The sequence below is a fragment of the Protomyctophum parallelum genome (assembly GCF_964188405.1).
Source record: "Protomyctophum parallelum genome assembly, chromosome: 8".
NCBI lineage: Eukaryota > Metazoa > Chordata > Actinopteri > Myctophiformes > Myctophidae > Protomyctophum > Protomyctophum parallelum.
Window position 1 is genome coordinate 14,306,059 of NC_139703.1, and position 21,156 is coordinate 14,327,214.

The 21,156-nt window shown below is 44.2% G+C and overlaps 1 protein-coding gene across 4 annotated transcripts; it reads left to right on the plus strand.

The window, feature by feature from the left end:
- Positions 1-12,157: 12,157 nt before the first annotated feature.
- fbxo42 (F-box protein 42) lies at positions 12,158-21,002 on the plus strand. Of its 4 annotated transcripts, XR_014569658.1 has the most exons (11): positions 12,160-12,568; positions 13,346-13,622; positions 15,749-15,865; positions 16,107-16,241; positions 17,510-17,663; positions 17,997-18,107; positions 18,219-18,315; positions 18,639-18,695; positions 18,893-19,009; positions 19,094-20,848; positions 20,888-21,002. XR_014569658.1 is itself a non-coding variant. In XM_083771655.1 (10 exons), the coding sequence occupies exons 2-10, from the start codon at positions 13,352-13,354 to the stop codon at positions 20,147-20,149; spliced, it is 2,115 nt and encodes a 704-aa protein (XP_083627781.1). In that variant the 5' UTR covers positions 12,158-12,305; positions 13,346-13,351; the 3' UTR covers positions 20,150-21,002. The 4 variants fall into 4 exon arrangements, 3 of the variants coding, with proteins under 3 accessions (XP_083627781.1, XP_083627780.1, XP_083627782.1); XM_083771655.1 differs by having other exon boundaries at positions 12,158-12,305; positions 19,094-21,002; XM_083771654.1 differs by having other exon boundaries at positions 19,094-21,002.
- Positions 21,003-21,156: the final 154 nt, after the last annotated feature.

The window sequence follows — 21,156 nt, forward strand, 5'->3', positions numbered from 1 at the left end:
ACCGACGGGTGTTTCGCCAGCGTCCCAGGCCCTGCATGCCTCCATCAGATACAGTATCATTCTAATTGCTCGCCACTGCTATTTATCCACCTAATTGGTTCAACCTTCAAACAAACGTAACTGCTAACAGCCTCATTTCGATTCCGTTCCGATGCTGCCTCCGCACGCAATCGCCACTTTTTATCCTGCTTGCTTGCTGCTACTCAGTGCTTTGTATGTCGTGCGTTGCCGTTACAGGCTGCTTATGCTGTATAGTGTATACTGCTGCTAATGCCTCATGCCACGAGTCTCGCTACTGCTTCAGGTGGCGTCTGGGCGATCATGCATTAAACGTTGCTTTCACGGCAGTAAGCTACTGGTCATCCTGTGAACGTAGCATAGATCAGGCTGCAGGTCTAAAATCATACACGGCGTTTTAGTTCGTCCACAGTGTAGAGTGGCGACACGCTTTGTCTAGTTCCAAACTTTTTGTTCCTTGGCGGAACTTTCCCCCGAGATAGAACGAGCACTTCCGCATTCCATCGTTGCCACGGGAGTCAACACTAGTGTAGGCTCGAGGATCGTTTGCTTTTGCCTGAAGGCTGGCGTGCTTTGATGACGCAGTGTTGTGATGCGCCAGTGTTGGCTGTGATGAGCTGTTGGATGGAATAATAATAAACGGAGCGACCGGTGGCGTTCCAATGATAAACTCCTCGTCATCTATCCTTATAAAGAGAGTCTAAAGCCTGCATTTTCTTCTAGCTGCGGCCGGCGCTACACTAGCGTCACCACTATCGTATCTTAGACTCCTAGACTACTCTGAGCATGTCTGTCCGGTGCCGTCAGGTTGCCACGTCCGCTCATTATAAGCGTCTCAGGCTTGTTTTATTTAATCACTTGCCGGGTGGACGCCGTTGTTTAAACCCACGGTTCATTCGAAGCACCCTCAGTGTTACATGTTGGTAAATTATCTGACGCTGTCGGATCGTTTTCATAATGATTCAAGTTAGTTTTCGTGACTTGTTTTCGCGGACCTGGCGCTTGTCTCCTCCAACATGGCAACTCGGTGCCCCATTCATTCATGCCCTGACAATCTACTAGTGCTCCAGATTCATGCTTCAATCATGTGGATTGTGATGAGATGTTGAGCGTAATCGTAGGAAAAAGAAAAAGAGAAGAGAGAAAGGGAGAAAGAAAAAAAAAAAAAAAAAAAAAAAAAAAGAGAAGGAGGAGGAAAAGAAACAAAGTAAAAAGAGGAGAAGAAGAGAGAAAAGAGAGGCGTGTGTCAGTGTGAACACGTTCAAATAGCTGATCTACAAGCCGTGAGCTTCACAGGTCGGAGCTCCCACTATCAGCTCAATAAGTCACATTTTGCTGTGGTTTATTCCCGGGTTTTCATTCCATGTCTAACCCCCTGATCGACGTTAGACCCTCAAGAACGCTCCATTATTACATTGTCAATGAAGGGAAAATGCTTGCCATATTGTCCCTCTTTACGCCACTCTGTTCCTATCATTCACGGCATTTAATGTTCATGCCGGCACCGCTCGTTCACTTGACCTTTCACCACCTAGTTAATTGAGCTAGCCCCCTTTTCACCAGCACCCCTCATTTCTCACAGGTGTGATTATCACATTGCGTTTGCTCAGGAATCGGCTCAAGTGCGCGGATCGGCTTCCCGCTGTCCCCCTAAATCGTTCATTTATATATAGTATAGTGCAAACATACAAATGGCTTGTCTTCAGGGCGGCCGTGTTCCATCTGGTATTCCTCTCCTTTCACAGCAAATCTCAAATCTGCTGCCGCGTTTGCACATTGTCGTACCTCGTCCAGCAGATATGGGAGTTTTCGCCACGGGTCACGTTCTCAATCTCCAGTTGTAATCCGTGGGAAGTACGTGTCTCTGATGTCTCGGTTCAACACATGGTTAGAAAGCGTAGCTCGCTTTCCACTTCATTCACGCGCAGTGGGCGCATAGTCTGTCTTCTCTCAGGATTCAGGTCCGCCTATGTCGACCTTCTCGATGGCGAGACCGTGCTCACCGAGCCGTACCTAATTAAGATTTTCTCTGTTACTCACCCGTCAACTGCATTGTTTCTCCCGTCAATTAAGTCTTAATATTCTACTCTCACTCCAACTGCCACGTCGGTCCGACCATACTAACTCCATGCTTGTGCCCCTCCTGTCCAGCTACCTGCTCGGCGATCATCAGGGAAACGAGCACTGTTCACGCATGCCTGGAAGGCCAGGTTCCCAGGTAGGCCTCAACACGGACCCCCACCGAGCTGAACTCGTCAGCCATCCACCGCAGCCTAATCCCATCAGCAGCCACGCACTGCAGCAGCCAAACCCAGCCGGCAGCCATGCACTGCAACAGCTAAACTCAGTCGGCAGCCACGCACTGCAACAGCTAAACTCTCTGGCAGCCATGCACTGCACCAGCTAAGCTCGACAGCCACGCACCGCAACGTCTCAACTGCGCCGTAATGTCTAAACTCATAGGTAACCACCCACTCAACGTCTCAAACCACTCACCTCAACCCATTTCCGAGCGGGAACCCCTATCGGTATCTTACCCCCTCAGGCCGGGAACCCATACAGTACGTACAGTATTCAAATGTAAAATTTCGATGCTGCTCTATAAATATTTGAAGTTTTTCAGAAACCTTAGGTCAGGATTCAGAGGCGTTTTTAGAATCCGCCTTAGGCCTAAATGGATTAAGCCATAACCTATTCACAGCCTCCGTTGCTCGGAGAGCTCAGGCCACCGTGCTACGCTCCCACTTCAGTTTTGGGGGGGAATTCCAAGCGGAATAGTTTCCCGCAGTCGGCCATATCACTATTAATAATTTCGGTTCCACGTCCACTGCGTCAGCCATAGCCCAAGAACCTATGTTCGTCAAACCTTTCCCCTCGGGTCTGCCGCGTTCGTCAAACATCACGACGCCCAGTTTTCGCTCGATGCCCAGAGATCCATGGCGTCTACTAGTCCGGCACCGTGGTCAGGTACCTCTCCTCCGTGCTCCTCCCCCTCCACGTTAAGACCAGTTTCTTCCCTGCTACTGCGGAGACCGTCCTCCTCCTCGGCCGTGAATGCCGGACACTTCCGCCCCACGGAAATCCCTGGACGGGTGCTGCACCAGGATGTCTCCGTGGTACTTGACATCAACCAGGATGAGCACATCACCAACGAGCATCCGTACGGGCCATTACCAAGTATAACAGAGAAGATAGCAGTGAGGAGACTAGCTGGTCACTGCCACCGCCATCGAGAACTCCCGGCCAAGGCCGCACCGCGGGAACCAACGCTGGGCGTCGATCGAGAGGACGTCCCACACCTTCCTAGGCAGACGCACTAAAGAAAGATACCGGTGCGGAAGCACAAAGGAGCTGGCCAGATGTACGAAGGACCGAGATGACCGGAGTCGTCGTTGGAGGGCTCGTCTGAGGTCGTCGTAGAGAGTTCGCCTCCCATCTCCGCTCGCTGCTCCTAAGATGTGGTCTCCCTCCTGACCGCTATACTCCAGCCACTCCCTGAGAATCGGAGCCGCCACCACCGCTGCTGCCAGCGGCGTCTCCGTCCTGATCCTGCAAGCCTCGGGCCACTGGTCGTCCTCCGCCTTCTCCTCCTACGTCAGACCTTCCTCCGCCTCCGTGCTCGATGCCCAGAAGTCCATGGTGTCTTCCAGCGCGGTACCTACATTGACTGGTGGATGTGTCGGGTGGCGGGTACCTCCTCCTCTGCCCTCTTCTAAACATGTTCTCCCTCTCCAGGACGCCCACTCACTTCCTCCAAAACGACGGTCGACCCGTCCTCCGGCCACGCAGGCCTCCTCCGTCGGGAGTCTCCCTGTCCCGCCAGGCGAATCAAATTCTCACTCACTGCCCTCTGTCGAGAGGACGCCTGCTAATCAAATTCTCACTCACTGCCCTCTGTCGAGAGGACGCCTGCTAAACAATCATTCCATTCACGTTTCATTCATGCCATGCTAATCAACCTTACTCTCATCCCAAACAGACTCCGCCGGCAAACGATTTCCGGCCAACCATCCAGAGGCTCGCTAACCATCGGGCTGTTCGCCTACCAACCATACCTACTAACCATTCTCCCACAAGCCCCTTCCGCGAAGGCTCCCATGTCGGCGGCACCAGCCGTCGTGAGGCTCCAATGGCGCGGGGCCTTCCTCACTCTCCCACGGATCCCTTCTCGCTAAAGGCCCCGGCTCGTCGAGGGAATCTCTCCAACATCGTTTGTATAGTCCCTTCCAGGTAAACCTTAATTTACTCCTTCCTCCAGACGTTTGCACCATTCCTCCAGGCGCGCACTATTTAATTCCTTTTGGGGGGCAGGCTCAAGAGCCCCCCCTGCCTCCGCCAGGCAGGATCCGAACCGAGGCTCTGGTCCGTCCCCAGGGGGCCCACGCCAAAGCTCCTCCACTGTCTCCTCCTCGTACCGTCATCATTCTGTTATCATTCTGTTATCATACTGTCAGTCACTTCTCTGTCCATTCACTCAATCCCAGCTCCATACTGTAATCAATTCATCTGCAATAAATCTCACCTCCAACCTCCACCCTCCGTCTTAAGTGTAAGCTCGTTAAGAGTTGAAGTTTTAGTTGTTAACGTTAGTTCAACTTAGAGCTGTAATGCTCCATCATCCGTCTGCTCCAATCAGATCTGCGTTACCTTGTCCGCACCCCTTTATAAACGGTCCTCACTTCCCTTCGCTCATCTGTGCTTCCGTTCAGGTACCCGCCACCTCCCCGACGACCGCCCAGCAGCAGGCTCCACCAGGTCGGCCCCAGGGGGGCAGGCTCAAGAGCCCCCCCTGCCTCCGCCAGGCAGGATCCGAACCGAGGCTCTGGTCCGTCCCCAGGGGGCCCACGCCAAAGCTCCTCCACTGTCTCCTCCTCGTACCGTCATCATTCTGTTATCATTCTGTTATCATACTGTCAGTCACTTCTCTGTCCATTCACTCAATCCCAGCTCCATACTGTAATCAATTCATCTGCAATAAATCTCACCTCCCACCTCCACCCTCCGTCTTAAGTGTAAGCTCGTTAAGAGTTGAAGTCTAGATGGGTTAACAATTCTCCAGAGAAATAAAATAAATATGCATATATATATATATATATATATATATACATAAATAAGACTCAGTATTAATATCTACAGCCCCAGGTAAAAAATAAATTAAAAATAAAGTTGATAGACAAGCAATGATGATTCTATCCATCAAGATTAGTTTTATCGCTTCTGTCAAGGAACCCTATGGTCAAGGTGATAGCTAATTGAGGGCCAATAAATCGCAAATATGGTTCCCATATTTTATAGAAGGCATCTGTTGTGGAGCGTAGCAGGCAGGTTAAGAATTCCAACGGTATGCACTGCATGAATATTTTGTGCCAATCTTTCTTTGTTGGTGGTTTCTCATTAATCCAAGACAACAGAAATATTTTTCCTAGCAACATAAATTAAGAGATTAAACTGACGCGTATGGAACTTGTTAATCTTATAAAGCAGCCCAAGAATCGAACACATAGGGTCGGGTTCAAACTCCATATTGAAGATCTCATTCAACTGCTGCACGATACCCAACCAATATCGTTTAATCTCAACATGACCATCACCATATACATTGAATATAATTTGGCGAAGGCTAGGTGAGATCTGTATTCGGTGTACGGTTCTTAGCTGAATCGACCAAGCTCTATTACACACACAGTTTTTTATATATTTCACACCAAACCTCGTCTGTAATTTCAACCTCAAGATCACTTTCCCATTTCCTATTAGCATCTTGTGTATTTGGTTGTATTGGATCTTAACATGCCTTGTAAAATCCTTTGTCCTTTGTTAATTGGAGAGGTAGTTGAATTAGTTAATAGTGTTGAGAATGAAATCCCTCACCTGTAAAAATCTGAAAAAATGTCTGCGAGGTAGATCATATTTTTGTTGTATTTGATCAAATGACATGAGTGTAGGACTGCCCTCCTATTTCTAGTTTCTATAGCGCCTTTTACACAATGTGTTACATTCACCCATTCACAAAAACATTCACAACCGAGGAGGCACCAACCTATTAGATACAGTAGGTGAAACACTTAAACTTTAAGTGATTCACCTACTAACTGCCACATTTAAGTGTAAAGGTAGCAGTTGGTGCACAGAGAGTAGCAGGCAAAAGGATGTCAGCAAGCTCACCTCAGAACAGAACTGAGCTGTTTCTGATCAAAGAAAAGAAGAGCTTCGTGGGTCCTTCATGTAAAAAAAACCCTGCAGACAGGTGCTCTTTGGAGAGGGTTTCAAATAACAGTTACACAGCACACAAGTTCTTTGAAAGTTCTATACCTTGAATGAGTCCAAATCTATGTGGAAGGAGGTAAGAAGGTGGTGAACTTTAAAGAGGGTCCAAGGCAGCTCTGTGCAGTTGAAGTAGAAAATCCTTTATTTCATGAAGATTAAAAAACAAGAGTTAAAAAACGACAAACACGTTTCGGCCAGCATGGACCTTCATCAGGGTAAACTCTGACTCAGTTGACCCTGATGAAGGCCCATGCTGGCCGAAACGCGTTGGTCGTTTTTTGGGAGCTAAGGATTTGACAATTATTTAAGTCAGGTTGTTAATGGAAACCAAAAATAGGTAGAATAAATAGCAATAGCTAAAATTAACAAATTCCATTTAGGCAGTGTCACGCCCTTGATTTGACTTTCCTATCACTTTTTATTGAATAGAATTGATATCGTTCAAGACTTGATTTATTGTCAAGACTTTAGAATTAAAAGTGTCCCATGGTGATTTCAATGAAATATAGAAAATAGAGTGCTGTAGATAGGCGGTAATATTGATATATTAAGTGCCAAATTGTTACAAAGAATTGTAAGCGCTAACTTTCTTTGGGCAGAAGTTCAATGTTGAGTGACCAATGAAGAAATTAACTTCTTGGGTGTTAACTTGTATGCCATAACCACTTTGTCATATGACATAGTGAAAATGGCTGATTTAAAAGCTCATAACGGGAACATTGCTGCAACATGAACCTACAGTATGCCCTATAGACCGTGAGCCAAGGGGGTTGCTCGGTACCATCGGGCCGACTAATGCTCATAGTGATTTTTGTGAAGGTATTATGTCTAGAGTTAGAAAATATATGATAGCATTGCACCAGTGGTAGCTTTATCAGTGCTGCATTTAATTTTTTAACACGAAGGTTACATGGGTCAATATGGCTGCCAGGAGCTTAAAATGGCTATATAAAACTAGTACTAATTCATCATTATTTGGGGTTTTATGGCTAAAGGAATGTTGCTGAATCAGTGAAAGTGAGATTACCATCAGGTAATTATGTATTGCCAAATCCAAAGTGACGTTCTATTGTTGAATAGAGGAAAGAAGCACTGCCGTGGTCCTTATGATGATGATGGATACTGCATTTGGTCATGATTAGGCAGGCATCATTATGTCTCTGATGCAGGGTGATACGCATGCTCAGTGAATACATTGATGTGCTTGTCTTGTTGGTGTATTGGGGTGTATCGGGTGGACCTACAGTATAAAGTACAGAGCATTAGAATTGGACAGACCTGTGCTACCTCATATCCATGTGCAAAGGCAAGATCAAGAGCACAAGATACTTTGCTGGCAGGGAACTACCCTGATGTGCTGGGTGAGTTGGGTGTCACAATGTAACTAACATTGCACCACGTGTTGAGGGCTCATATACAAGTGGAATGTGGCAGACCACCAAGATCAACTTGAAAGTTAATTCGGCTGATGTCACACAATTTGGATGGGAGATCCACATTTTGCTAAGGGTGATCTGACACCTGATGAAATGTTCAAGCTACAAATGAGAAGTGATGTTGATAAAGAGGATATACTTTTGACGATGAGGTAGACCAGGATTTGGGAAAGATACAATGCTGCCAGTCAGGAGGGCTAGGGCCAGGAGGATGTGGTGGGTTGATTTTATGATCCTGATTATGAGTTGAATATTGAATGTAGTTGCAAAAGATAAATATTATCATAGTGTGTTCTATTATTACAAATACCAGTTATTGTGATGTATTTGACAGTTTTTTTTAAGTGAATCATGAACGCTCATCAAGTTGTTTCTATTTGTTGTTCTCCCATAGGTCAAATTTGGCCTTGACCTGACCTCAACATGTGAGACCTGATATTAAAAAAATAGCTTCAGGATTGCATCTTTCAGGAGCGTTCCTGTTCCTCCATTAACATCCTCGGTGTTATACACACCGACACTCTACACTCTTTGCGCAGTGAAATCCTTAAAAAAAACCCACCGCAACTCGCTTACAGTACAGTACAGAGGAGATGCTGTAGATAGGCGGTAATATTGCCTTATATAGGTAACCCTATACAAAATGCAATGAGCTCGCTGCTCAGTGGCCTTTTTGGATTATGCAAATTGCCCGTTTGGGCAACCAAGCTAAAATTGTTCTATGTCCCCAAATACAAATCAACAACAAAAAACAACATTGTTAGGTTTAGTATTGAACAGATAGAAGACTAAAAGGTAATATTAATGTACTGTATGTAATGATGAACGGAAAGTTATATGATAGTGTGATGTCACTATATTACTGTTTATTTCATTGGCCCGTTTGACTGTCAAGGGTTCATCCTCCAGGAAGAAACCCTAAATACAAAGTTAATACACCATTGCACTTAAAAACAACTCAGGGTGTCTAATGAAGTACTGTCACCTCATAGACACATGAAAAACTGGAAAAATACAAAACTTGTGGCACTCCCTCTTTAAGTTTATGTGGGCATTGTAGATAGGAGTAATAGAATCATTATTGTGCTGAATGATTGTTAATGGGTGTGGAAATTGGGTTAATATTCTGGAAAAGTTTAGATTTTTTTTTTTAATGTGTGGGAACCCTGTAATAACGTTCAGTATTACAATCAATGGGTTATTTATTGGGTTACCGATTGACTATGAATGGAGATATGCGGATTCATGATGCCACCATTTGTTTTGCTGTGGACCCCCACAGACACATTGGTCCAATCGATTTCCCCCTTGGCACTGCACCCCCGGTCATCAGCGACACCCACAGCAAGTTTAAAGTCAGACAGTGCCAGAGTTATGCCCGGTAGGCCAGACATACAGACAGACAGTCATACACAGGTTTTGTGAATTAATATATGAAGAGAAACAGGAAAACAAGAAAGACTGACATGCAAGGTTGTTCATTTAATTCAAACCAAACAATGAAAGCATGGTCTGTGACCTTGCTACACTGAGCAACCAAGAAGCCCAGGGCCGATATGAAAATGCTGATATTCATCTTAAATTAAGAATACAACGTAGCAAATCCAAGTAATTCTGCTTCACAGCCTCCTGTCAAGGCTTAATTAATGTCATCTGCTTTTTGTTTTGAAAGTTGAAAACCACTGTCAATTTGAATGGTCCTTTAATAAAGACAAAAAAGACATAACTTTGCTGATACTTTATTTCTGATAAATGTCAGATATGTACATTGAGTTATTGACAAAATAACGTCCGAAATAAATAAATGTACCGAAATTCTAGATGAAACTGAACGTAAACTAAACTAAAGATAATTAGCAGACAGACAGCAGGAACTAATCAATCAAGGTAGGAAGTGGGACATCAAAACCAAGCTTGAGAAAAGAAAAAAAATCAACAAGCTAAATGTATATTTTGACTTCTACATGCTGTTTATCCTTTAACAGAATACTTTACTGGATTATTGCATGAATTTCAATGGACATGTTTCCCTTGATCCCTTCTATGCTGTTTCTCTTCAGCTCCAGCACCTCATAGTCAACATTTTATGAGCATGCCTGCACTGAGGAGATGTGTCACAGTGCTCACGGCCTCACGCCTGCTGCTTGGCCAAAAGGCACTTCCCCTTTTTCCAGCCCAGCTACATGGAGGGAGGAGTGTGTTTCTGCTAGTATGTACAGTATAACAAAAAGCTGGACAGGGGCAAATAGAAGTAACTGTATAAGAAGAGCTAAAATGGCTCCTCCGTTTGAAGTTCCTCATTTTAAGTTTTAAGTTCTCTCAAATGGCAGTGATTGTGAAGTGATGATTGAGGCAAATGTGTTGCTAAGATTGATGTGTGTACGTTTGGGTACATAGTGTGGTGTGTCACTGTTTATGTGTTGAGTCAGGGAATTGTTATTTGTGATTAAGTTGAAGCACAATAAAGCACAAGTTGTGTGGTCAGCTAAAAGTGTATTTTTTTATCTCCTCCAGGCCGAAAGGCTTAGAAGAGATCCTGGCCTGGCAGGCAGTTGAGGCAGATCTTGGCCTTGCATAAATTAAACTAGAAAGGTGCAATTCTGGGAAATTGCAGGTGTGGTTGCACTGACAATTTCAAGCTTTGAGTCTTGTATACAGTATGATGATCATTCTATTCTTGATTAATTCTGTCTTGCCTTATATTTATTATATATTGTGATGTCACACCTGTCTGATTGGATATTTATACTGTCCAATCAGAAAAGGGACCGAATTTTTACTTTTGGGATTACAGAAAAGGTTACAAAAAACGTTCAGTGAACTCAATGAACAAAAAACGTTAACAAAAAACGTTACTTTAGGTGACATAAAATTTCTCGGACACAGCAACCACACTAATTACAGTCTTACAGACGATTGCAGTTCAATATTTCATATCCAGGAATTCACATTAAAGACATATCACTCAAACAACAAATCACCACAGATCTGCCCAACCAAATGCTGGGGCTGAGTCTTCTTAGTGTTTATGTTTTGCCACACAATGTGAAATAGAGTTTATGAACGTGTTAAAGGTCAGGTCACAGGCTCTCTCCCACCTACTCACCCAAGCAGGCTTCTAAAGCAGGCCGCAGATATGGTCACTGGTGGACATGGAATGACATGTATTCACCTCACCATTGACAAGCAATTGTTTGTTGTAATTGAGCAGGTATGCTGGAACCAACCGGTGCAGTTGTAATTGTGCATCCTGGTGGGATGCATATTATACAGTCATTCCCTCAGCTGCATCGCAAAACTGATGATGGAGCTCCACTGACTTTGATTTCCCTCATTTCTCCATCCAAATTGAAAACTGACCTAAAAACATGGCTGTCCTCAGAATGTTATTGGACTTAGATCATTTTATAGTACTGAGCATATAAATAGGCCTAAGTTTTTTTATATATATATATATATATATATATATATATATATATATATATATATATATATATATATATATATATATATATATATGTGTGTGTGTATATGTGTGTGGGGGGAGCAATTATTTGGCATAAAGACTAGTATATTAGGTAGATTTTTTTTAGAATAACGATACAAAAGTGAACTATGAGGTTGAGGCACTTCAAGGTAGACCTACCGTAGGCCGTAGCCTACGTACTGTACAACCCGTTGTACCTCATAGTCAGTTATATAAATGGGTATTTGGGTACCACCAGCCTCTCTCGCGGGCCCGCGTGCTTACACGCGCCGCCGCCGCGTAAGAATTGCTGCGATAAGAATACCAAGGATTCGTCAGTCACGCCACCGCAAAGCTTCAAGCTGTGTATGCAATCGACCGTTATACATCACTGACATTTACTACTGATTTTCAAGTGGGTTTTAATTGTGGACAAAGTTCACAATCGCAGTAGCCTACTACTTGAGTAAAGTGGAAAACAATTGAAAGAGAAAACATTGCCACGGCAAAAGTGGAACAATGTGTGTGTGTCTCTCTCTCTCTCTCTCTCTCTCTCTCTCTCTCTCTCTCTCTCTCTCTCACACACACACACGTCACACACGCACACGCGCGCGCGCACGCACACTACCGCCTTGACTTGTATAATTATTTATAGGAAGGTTCAAGTTGAACCTTTCCTATAAATAATTATACAAAATAGTAAATACAATATTTGTATTTGATATAAGTAAAATGTAATAAGTAAAAAAGAAGGAAAGTAAACATACCCAAACAATATACACAAAATGTACCTTGTTTGAGTATCTGTATTTAAAGCACCAAATAGCTGAGAGATTGTTGTAGATCTGCTATTTTCAGCACGCGACACCGTCGTACGAGAAAACATAAATCAGGTAGTAACGGGTAGTATGTGACGTCAGTGACTAATCCATGACATCTTCATCCCAGTGTGGTTGCGAACTGAAGCGTAGTAGCAGGATAGGATGCTGTTACTGTTACCAGAAGGAAAGATGGCGAATGTTTGGAGTATGCAGATGTACCACCGAAGCTGATAAAGAGAGGGGAGGAGAGGGAAGACAGGAATTTTGAACCCATAAAAGATCACATCTAAAACAACGGTGACTACAGTGAATGTAAACGTATCGTTTTTGCACCGCATGGTTAACGTTTAGCGCTTACCTTTGCCTTTAGCTAACGTTAGCTATCTCCCAGTAGCAAAGATTATCAGCATTAGCCAGCCTAGCATACGTTAGCTAGCTGTAAATTCACTCAAGACTATTTCGTGGACAGATGAACGTGTGACATTAATGGATGATGTAGACATCGTGCTAGCGTCAAAGTGTGCCGTGTCTCGTTGCTTCGCAGTGCAGTCTTTAACTCGGTAAGTGGTAATTTGCTCAGCTGTAGTTATACATGCACCAAAATGCTAGCGAGCACTGAATGCCTCTTCAAGCAAGTGCTGTTCAACGTGAACCTCCAGTATGACAGTATAACACCCACATAACATAACACCCACATAACACTAATTAGAGGTTAATTGTGTTATTCTAGACAGTATTCGTCGTCTTCTAATGTTAACTGTTGGGTGTTGGCGAACATGAGCCATTTCAGGTTTCGTGCATTAGTCGCCAAGTCGCCAACAACAGCTGGACTAGGTCCACCTCTGGGCTAACTAACATGATAGACCTTTGTGGGATGGATGGGATGGGAGACAGGAGGACAGGTGCTCTGTCCAAGTCAGGACCACTTCCCAAAACGAGATATCCAATAAATTTAGACTGGAACCGTATCCTCATATTAGATGACCACTTACGCCACAGTATAAGATTAAATATACCGTACTGTATATGTTACCAGATTTAATGTAACAATCAATTTATCTGTCAACTAAATATTAAATATATACAAAAAAATACATTGTAAGCATTACAATGGAGGAAAAAGTTCAGTCCAAGTATATATAATTATCGAATATTTCCTTTCATCCATATATCTAGTTATTTTTATATAATTATCTGTCAAATTGAAAAGTGTGTGTGTGTGTGTGTGTGTGTGTGTGTGTGTGTGTGTGTGTGTGTGTGTGTGTGTGTGTGTGTGTTACCTAGAGCAACTGGTATTTTTAAGATCCATGCTGACTCCAGTGTCAATATCTCAACAGAAAATAATGTCCCGCTCCTCTGACAGTGAGGATGGATATTTTGTTGCCATGGATACAGAGGAAGATGGTGCAGAGCATGTTGGGATATCAGAAGAGGTAGATGCAAAGATGGGCTCCAGCACAGAAGAGACACATGTGGAAAGTGGTGGCAAAGAAGGGAGAACCATGGTGGAGTTGCCAGAGGAAGTTTTAGAATACATTCTGTCCTTCCTTTCACCTTACCAGGAGCACAAAACCGCTGCACTTGTGTGTAAGCAGTGGTATCGCCTCATCAAAGGTATGTCTGTCTGTTTGTTATATCACTGTGCATTTTTGTAAAGGTCAAGGACCAGCAAGCAGGTTATTGATTAACTTAGCAGTTAATTCTGTGAACTGCAAATTTGTCACCTTTTGACTGATCACGTGAAACTTTGCACGCACACTACCAGTAGTAGGCCAAGGAAGAACCTGTGTCCCAAATTGTTCAAATCTGTGGTGTCCAACAGGGCGTTTCACTTGTACTGTAGGAAGGTCTTACAATCCAAAACATTTCCCCCATGATTCCTCAAATGATGAGGCATGAGGCCACTCCCCACATAGGCTCCGTCCATTTGTGCCAGACTGCGTTTTCTTAATTAAAACACACTTTTTGTTACTAGTACTGCAGAAGCTCACGTAAATTGGAACACATTATCTCTGAGTCTGGAGTCATGGTAAATGGTGCATTTATATAGCGCCTTTATCCAAGGTGCTTTACAGAGATTCACCCATTCACACATGCATTCATACACCGATGGCAGCGGAAACCATGCAAGGCACAAACTAGCACATCGGGAGCAATTAGGGGTTCAGTGTCTTGCTCAAGGACACTTCGACACTAACTCTGGGGGAGCCCGGGTTCGAACTGGCAACCTCACAGTTACCATCCAGCCACTCTACCCCTGAGCCACCGCTCATGCTCATCAAGTTTCAGCTTCCATTCCTATTGTCCATGACTGGCTTCAAAGTTTGTAGGCCCTGGGTAGGCAAGCTGGCTTGGTGGAGCCCTGCACTCAGAGGAGTGCACATTTCTAGTTTGCGTATCAAAATGATGTTAATGTCGATTTGGATACTGAGTCTGTACTCCTTCTACAATGTACATCCACGACTCTGTGGCCAGGAACAGCTCAAACCACATTGTTACGTTTGCTGACGACACAGTGGCAGTGAGCCTAATCTCAAATGACGACAAGAAGGCATATCTGGAGGGGGCAGCAGGCCTTTTTCAGTGCTACCATGAAAACAACTGAACTGAACGTTTGAATGACCAAAAGGAGATGTTCATGCATGTAAGCAGTGGTCTTAAATGCCTTTCCTGATCAACGAGGATTGGGAACCATTAGAGAGCTTCAAGTACCTTGGGATGCACATCACTGAGGACTGTTATGATGATTTGTGATGATGCCAAATGGAATGCACTGGAAGTGTCACAGCCAGGTCCTCATTCCTCAAGGCTTGGAAAGAGTTTTTCCCTGCCGACTCTCAGACTAAAAACTAAATCTAAATTAAAACACTGTAGGAAATAGGAATCCTGAGCAGCTGCTTAAAATGACACTTGCATAATGTACATAAGTGATTATACATGACACTGCTGCTAAAGATGTTCGTATGCCTTCTGCTCATTTTGACATTGCTGCTTAAGTTGTGCAAAATCTTTACAAGTTTATTGAGATGAAGAAAGTCCCTACTTCCCACACAGTGACAGCACACTGACACACACATATGTTTACGCACAGACAGACAGACAGAATATTCTGTAGGCTACACTGCATGTACTCGTCCTCATATTTCGATCAGGGCTTCGGTCTCCTCATTCGACCACGTCTATCCACGGTAATGGGACATCTTTGCACTGCGTAAAATATGCCTTCTCCGTCTCCAACTATGTTTAGCTCTTCACCCGCCACATTGTTTGCTTAATTTCCTTTATTTGCTGCGGATTGCATTCACACTTGCACCTTTTGGCGGAATAGAATGCAGTTCTTTGATGCGCATTAGGATTCGAATGAGGCTTCACTCCTGCCAAACGAAGCGCACTTTCCGACAATGTGCAGCAAGATTCGTTTTAATCGCATTAAAGCTTTCTGGTGTGAAGGCGACCTAAATCCATCTTAATTCTTAATTCTCTTGATTCATTTGCCATGGTTAGAGACACTCTTTTGCTATTGAAACATGTAGACCGGTGTTTTATAGAAATGTGTTCTATCAAGATATGTCAGGTACAGGTAGCATAACTGGTTGTACTAGCGCTGGCACACATATTGTCATATTTACATTATATCATAAGATATTTTAGTCCTAACTCAAGGGGTTATAGATGTCAGCTTTAACTGTACTTAACCATTTAACATATATAGTTTTTTCCTTTTTTCCTCATCTGCTTAGGAGTTGCATATCAGTGCTACCATGGCTTCCTGAGGGCTATCCAGGAGGGGAATATTCAGTGGGAAAGTCGTACATACCCATACCCAGGAACACCTATTACTCAACGGTTCTCACACAGTCAGTATATGCAACCTTTTTCCACTGAGGACCATCTAAAATGCATGACGTTATGTAATTTTACATTCACAGTATACTGTATGTGAATAAGGTCTGTCCAGCCATATCATATATCTAGGTATTAAGCAGTATATATAAGCAGTGCCAGTGAGATAGAATCCATTTCACACTAGATTTATACATACAGTTCTGTTGAATGTATAGTGAGAGACGATATTTGATATACATATTTTGGTTGCAGGTGCATGTTATTATGACTCCAACCAGTCTATGTACGTGTTTGGGGGGTGCACTCAGAGTAGCTGCAATGCTGCCTTCAATGATCTGTGGAGACTTGACCTCAACAGCAAGGAGTGGATCCGTCCTTTAGCATCAGGTATGAGTTGAGTTCATTCTTTGTCAAGTACTGTAACTGTTACAGCTATTGGAAATGATAACTTAATAATTTGTGACACATGGCTCCCATTAAAAGGGACTAACGTGAGAGTTTTATTTTATCAAAGGTTTTATTTTATTTATATAGTTCATACAAAGAAATTTGAATGAAAGTGGGGAAAAAGGTTATTTGTGCTACTTTAAAATAAATTCAGTATTGTACAGAGAACCAATGAAGTAATCTAAATATAGGAGTAATGTGTTGAGCAAGAAGGTACATTGTGGTGGGAAATACTAATGATCAATGGCAGCAACCAGAATTTGGCTAAGTAATGTCAATTTCAAAATGGATGTTTTTCAGAGAATGTACAATAATAAGAAAATTATTCTGAGCTTGTTTGAATAAAAAACTCTAAAGTCAGACATTTTCGAGTTAACCAACAGATGGTCGTGAATACCAGTGGTAAATGTGGGCAAGGTCCATGATGCATGAGGTCATGAGCTCAGTGTTCACATGATACATTTACCTAGATATTGAACCCCTAAGTGCTCCACATAAGCCTTGACTGCCTTGACTGGTTGCCTCTGCCATCATCCCATCCCACTACCAGAATCAGAGAGCCAATGTCGCTGTGTGCGTCAGCTCATCACGGGCTGACCAGCACTCCACCTGCCTCTGAAAGTTGCCACAGACTCTTAAAAAGTATAGATGCCTCATTGGTCGCTGCAGTTTGTTGAAGCAACCTGTCTCCAATGGGAGACAGGTCAAGCGGAAGTGCTGAAAACACTGCGTCGCTGCCACTCAAGTGACTAATGGCCAATCACAGCACGTCTTTTCCGGGACATTGCCAAAGAAAGTGCCGCTGGGAAAGAGGGAATCGTGCCTCTGATTGGCCTACCGAATGTCCCCTTCCGTTACTTAGCAAGCTTCCGCTTTGCTTCCACTATGCTTCGCAAGGAATCTCGAGAAAGCTTGCCTCCATGTTACCTTCCCTCGAGATACAGACACCCCAGAGCCGGAAGAGGTGTCTACCTTTATATGACTATGCTCTACATCACTTCTCTGTCTATGATCTAGGCTTATTATCCCGCCCTCAATGTCTTCACACATTGTACAGTTAATATAAAGTGCATTATTCAGGCAAATTTCTGCCACCTCTTTTGCCCAATAGGCCCACTCTATGCAGCGTCATCAAACAGAGCCTATTGTAGCACCTATTGTATTCATTTACCTTTAATTATCATTAATATTTATCTTTTCTTTCACAGGCTCTTACCCGTCTCCTAAAGCAGGAGCAACCTTAGTCATGCACAAAGACTTTCTTGTGCTGTTTGGAGGCTGGACGCGTCCTAGCCCCTATCCACTGCATCAGCCAGAGAGGTTCTTTGATGAAATCCATACATACTCTCCTTCAAAGAACTGGTGAGAGGAAGAACTGATTGCTGCTATAGATAGATGATTTGAATTGTTGTTATCTCCGGCAGGCTGGAATGATCCGGGACGAGGATTGTTTTCACCCCTGTCAGTGTGTGCGGACATGTGTTTCTCTGAACAGCTACTTATAATTTTGTATTTGATGTGCTTTTTGATTTCCTATATTATTGGTATTTGTGCTGTACCTCTTGGAGCTGGAGGACAATAATATCTGCTGTAATGCCATTTCCCCCATGGGATCAATTCAAATCTGTCTGTCTGTCCATCAATCTATGATTTGGCTCTTTTTTCTCTCAAACATGTATCCCTGTCTTATCTCAGGTGGAACTGCATCGTGACAACTCATGGACCTCCTCCTATGGCTGGCCATTCTTCCTCTGTGATTGGCAACACCATGGTGGTGTTTGGGGGGTCACTAGGGGCACGCCAAATGTATGCAACAAGTTTCTTTTTTTCTTTTTCATTCTCCACCCAAATTTAGTCATCATACTAAATGACAAATCTCACTGTGTTGTCCTTTTTTCTTTACTTGTCTCTCCTCAGGAGTAATGAGGTTTGGGTTCTGGATCTGGAGCAGTGGTCCTGGTCCAAACCTCTCATATCTGGCCCATGCCCACATCCACGAGGAGGCCAGTCTCAAGTAAGAATACTTCACTATTTGTGCTGCGTTCACACTGGCAGATGCCAAAGATGCAAAGCTACACAGCATATTTGTAGCTTTGTATCTTTGTAGCTGAAGTTGAAACTAGCTGAAAGTTTTTGTAGCTTTGTAGCTGTGTCGCTTTTGCAGCAGCTACAAAAGTGTGATGTATTTCATGTAGCTGGCTTTCATTGAAAATGTATGGTAGATTGTATCTTTGCATCTGCCCGTGTGAATTAGGCAAATAAAAAAAGACTGAACCTATCCTTTAATTTTTAATGAATTGGCAAGTCATGAAGTGTATCTCATTTCTCTTTTTTCAGATAGTGATTGACAATGCGACTTTGCTTATCTTGGGAGGCTGTGGTGGCCCTAATGCAGTAAGTGACTTGACTTCAATGTTTGAAACGCTGAGGAAGTCAGACGTGCCGAAATTCATCCGTTTCTCTAGATGGACTGCTGCTGCTGTGTTTGCTCAATAAACCAAGTTCATAAGAAACTCGAGAGTGCGGATATTCCTTTCTCTGTACATGTGTAATGTGTCAGCATTATATTTCATGCATTTTCTTTCTCCTAGCTCCTCAAAGATGCCTGGCTGCTCCACATGGATTCACCACCTTGGACATGGCAGCAGCTGCAGGTGGAAAATGATGACCACGGGGCCCCTGAGTTATGGTGCCACCCAGCTTGTAGAGTATGTGTATCTTATTCTACCTATGCATTTCTACTTCAGTTACAAATGTCTCATCATTCACTCACTGTTCATCTTTGTCTCAAGGTTGGCCAGTGTGTGGTGGTCTTCTCCCAGGCTCCATGTGGCCGTGCACCACTCAGCCCAAGTCTCAACTCTCGTCCCTCCCCAATAAGTGCCACGCCGGCCCCTCTTGGCCCAGAACCGCCTTCCTTGCGTTCTCATTCTCCTGTACGAAGCGGGGCTGCAGGTGTGGTCCTGGGAGCCGTTGAGGAGGCTCCATGTGTGAATGGCCGATGGGGCACCCTGAGACCTCGACCTTCGGCCAGAGGAAGTGCCCGAGATGGAAGCCCATCCTCCTCCCAGCAGCCTTCCCCTTCACAGATGCCAGATAGCCCTCCTCTTCCTCCACTCCCCCCACTGCTAAATGGTTCCTCCCCCTCACCCCGCACCAGCCCAGCCCAAGCTGCGTCTCCACCCTCACGTCCTCACCCACCTGTTCACTCGGACTATGGCTGGGAGTCTCCACCATCCTCCATGCACCACCCCGAGGTACCCAGCACTAATGGCCTGCACACACCACCCTCTGGCTCTCCACGCACGCCACCAGGAGCAGTGTCTCCCGCTGCCTTACGACGAGGTCTGGAGGCTGTGAAAAACCTATCTTCATCTCAACCATCTGCGTCTTCATCCTCCCTCTCGACACAAGGCGCCACTCCCGGGGGAGGGAGCGGTGGAGGAAGTGGGGCTTCTGCTGGAACACCCCCTTCCACATCTTCTAGTCCACCACAGGTTGCTGCTGCAGGCGATGGACACGCTATTCCACCGATCGCGCGACGACTCGGCCATCACCCACCTCAGAGCCTGAATGTGGGGAAACCGCTGTACCAGTCTCTCAACTGCAAGCCTATGCAGATGTATGTGCTGGACGTATCCCGGGCCAAAAGTGCCGCTGTGGTGTCCTGGAGAGTATATGGAAATGGCACTCCTGCTGCTGTTACCGGGCCCCCTGAGACCAGTCTTCATACAGTGGTACAGGGCAGAGGGGAGCTCATTATATTTGGGGGTCTCATGGACAAAAAGCAGAATGTGAAGTACTACCCTAAAACCAACGCCTTGTACTTTGTACGTGCTAAAAGGTAAAGCCTAATTTATACTTCGTCGTACAGCAGCACTGCTCACCTAAAATAACACATTTTCAAGTTAAGGAATGCATATCTTTTTTTTCCCTTGAACATAGGTTTTTTTTTATGAGCAATGCTGCCGTACGTTGAAGTATAAATTAGGCTTAATGCAGCAACAGGCAGGATACGGATGATGATCCTTCCTGACCAAGTTACGGCCACGCAAGGGAATTGACACGTAAGGCCTTTTTCCTGTAGAAAGGAATAATGGGGAAAGAACATAATCATTATTAGATGTTCCTCTCCCAACTTACACTACAACTTTTACCCCCTTCTGCCTCTTGCAAACATTCAAAGAAAGATACAGTTTAACTACACTTTGATAAGATTTGGTTTAATGCGCGCGTGTGCATCTGTGTGTGTGTGCGTGCGTGTGCGTGCGTGTTTGCGCAAATATACAGGTATGCATGGGAAATGGTTTGAGTGGATAGGACTTTGTCTTTGTTCCCTCAACGTCAAGGTGATCTACCACGGACTGATTTTTCTGTATTTCCCTGCTTTGAACTCTTAACAGAGAATGATTGAAAGATTGGACACTGTTAAACGGAACAATTGATGACTACCTTGCTTTTTTATCACTCTTTAAGCCTGCATTGTTTACTGTGTGTGTGTGTGTGTGTGTGTGTGTGTGTGTGTGTGTGTGTGTGTGTGTGTGTGTGTGTGTGTGTGTGTGTGTGTGTGTGCGTGTGTGCGAGAGCATGGCGGTGGTTTAAATGTGTCTGTTGATTAATGTGTAGTGGGGGCCATGGTGGGTGAGAGATGTTGCATTGTACTGTAAACATAGTAAAAATAATAAAAGCCTCCATGTCTTACTTGTCAGAATCTCTTAGTTAGATTTCTAACACCTGGCTGTTTATCCAATAGTGTGTGTGCTCCTTGCAATTTGACACTATTAATGTAACATTTTAAGTTTAAGACATGGCTTTGTCTGTGGATAAAACGTGCTAAAGATCAGCCTCTAGTGGT

What these genes read in the sequence shown, in the direction of transcription:
- fbxo42 (XM_083771655.1), top strand. Translation starts at nt 13,352, where the DNA reads ATGTCCCGCTCCTCTGACAGTGAGGATGGATATTTTGTTGCCATGGAT. An exon ending in GTGGTATCGCCTCATCAAAG is followed by an intron (nt 13,623 to 15,748) that starts GTATGTCTGTCT and finishes TCATCTGCTTAG; the next exon opens with GAGTTGCATATCAGTGCTAC. An exon ending in GCTGTGGTGGCCCTAATGCA is followed by an intron (nt 18,696 to 18,892) that starts GTAAGTGACTTG and finishes TCTTTCTCCTAG; the next exon opens with CTCCTCAAAGATGCCTGGCT.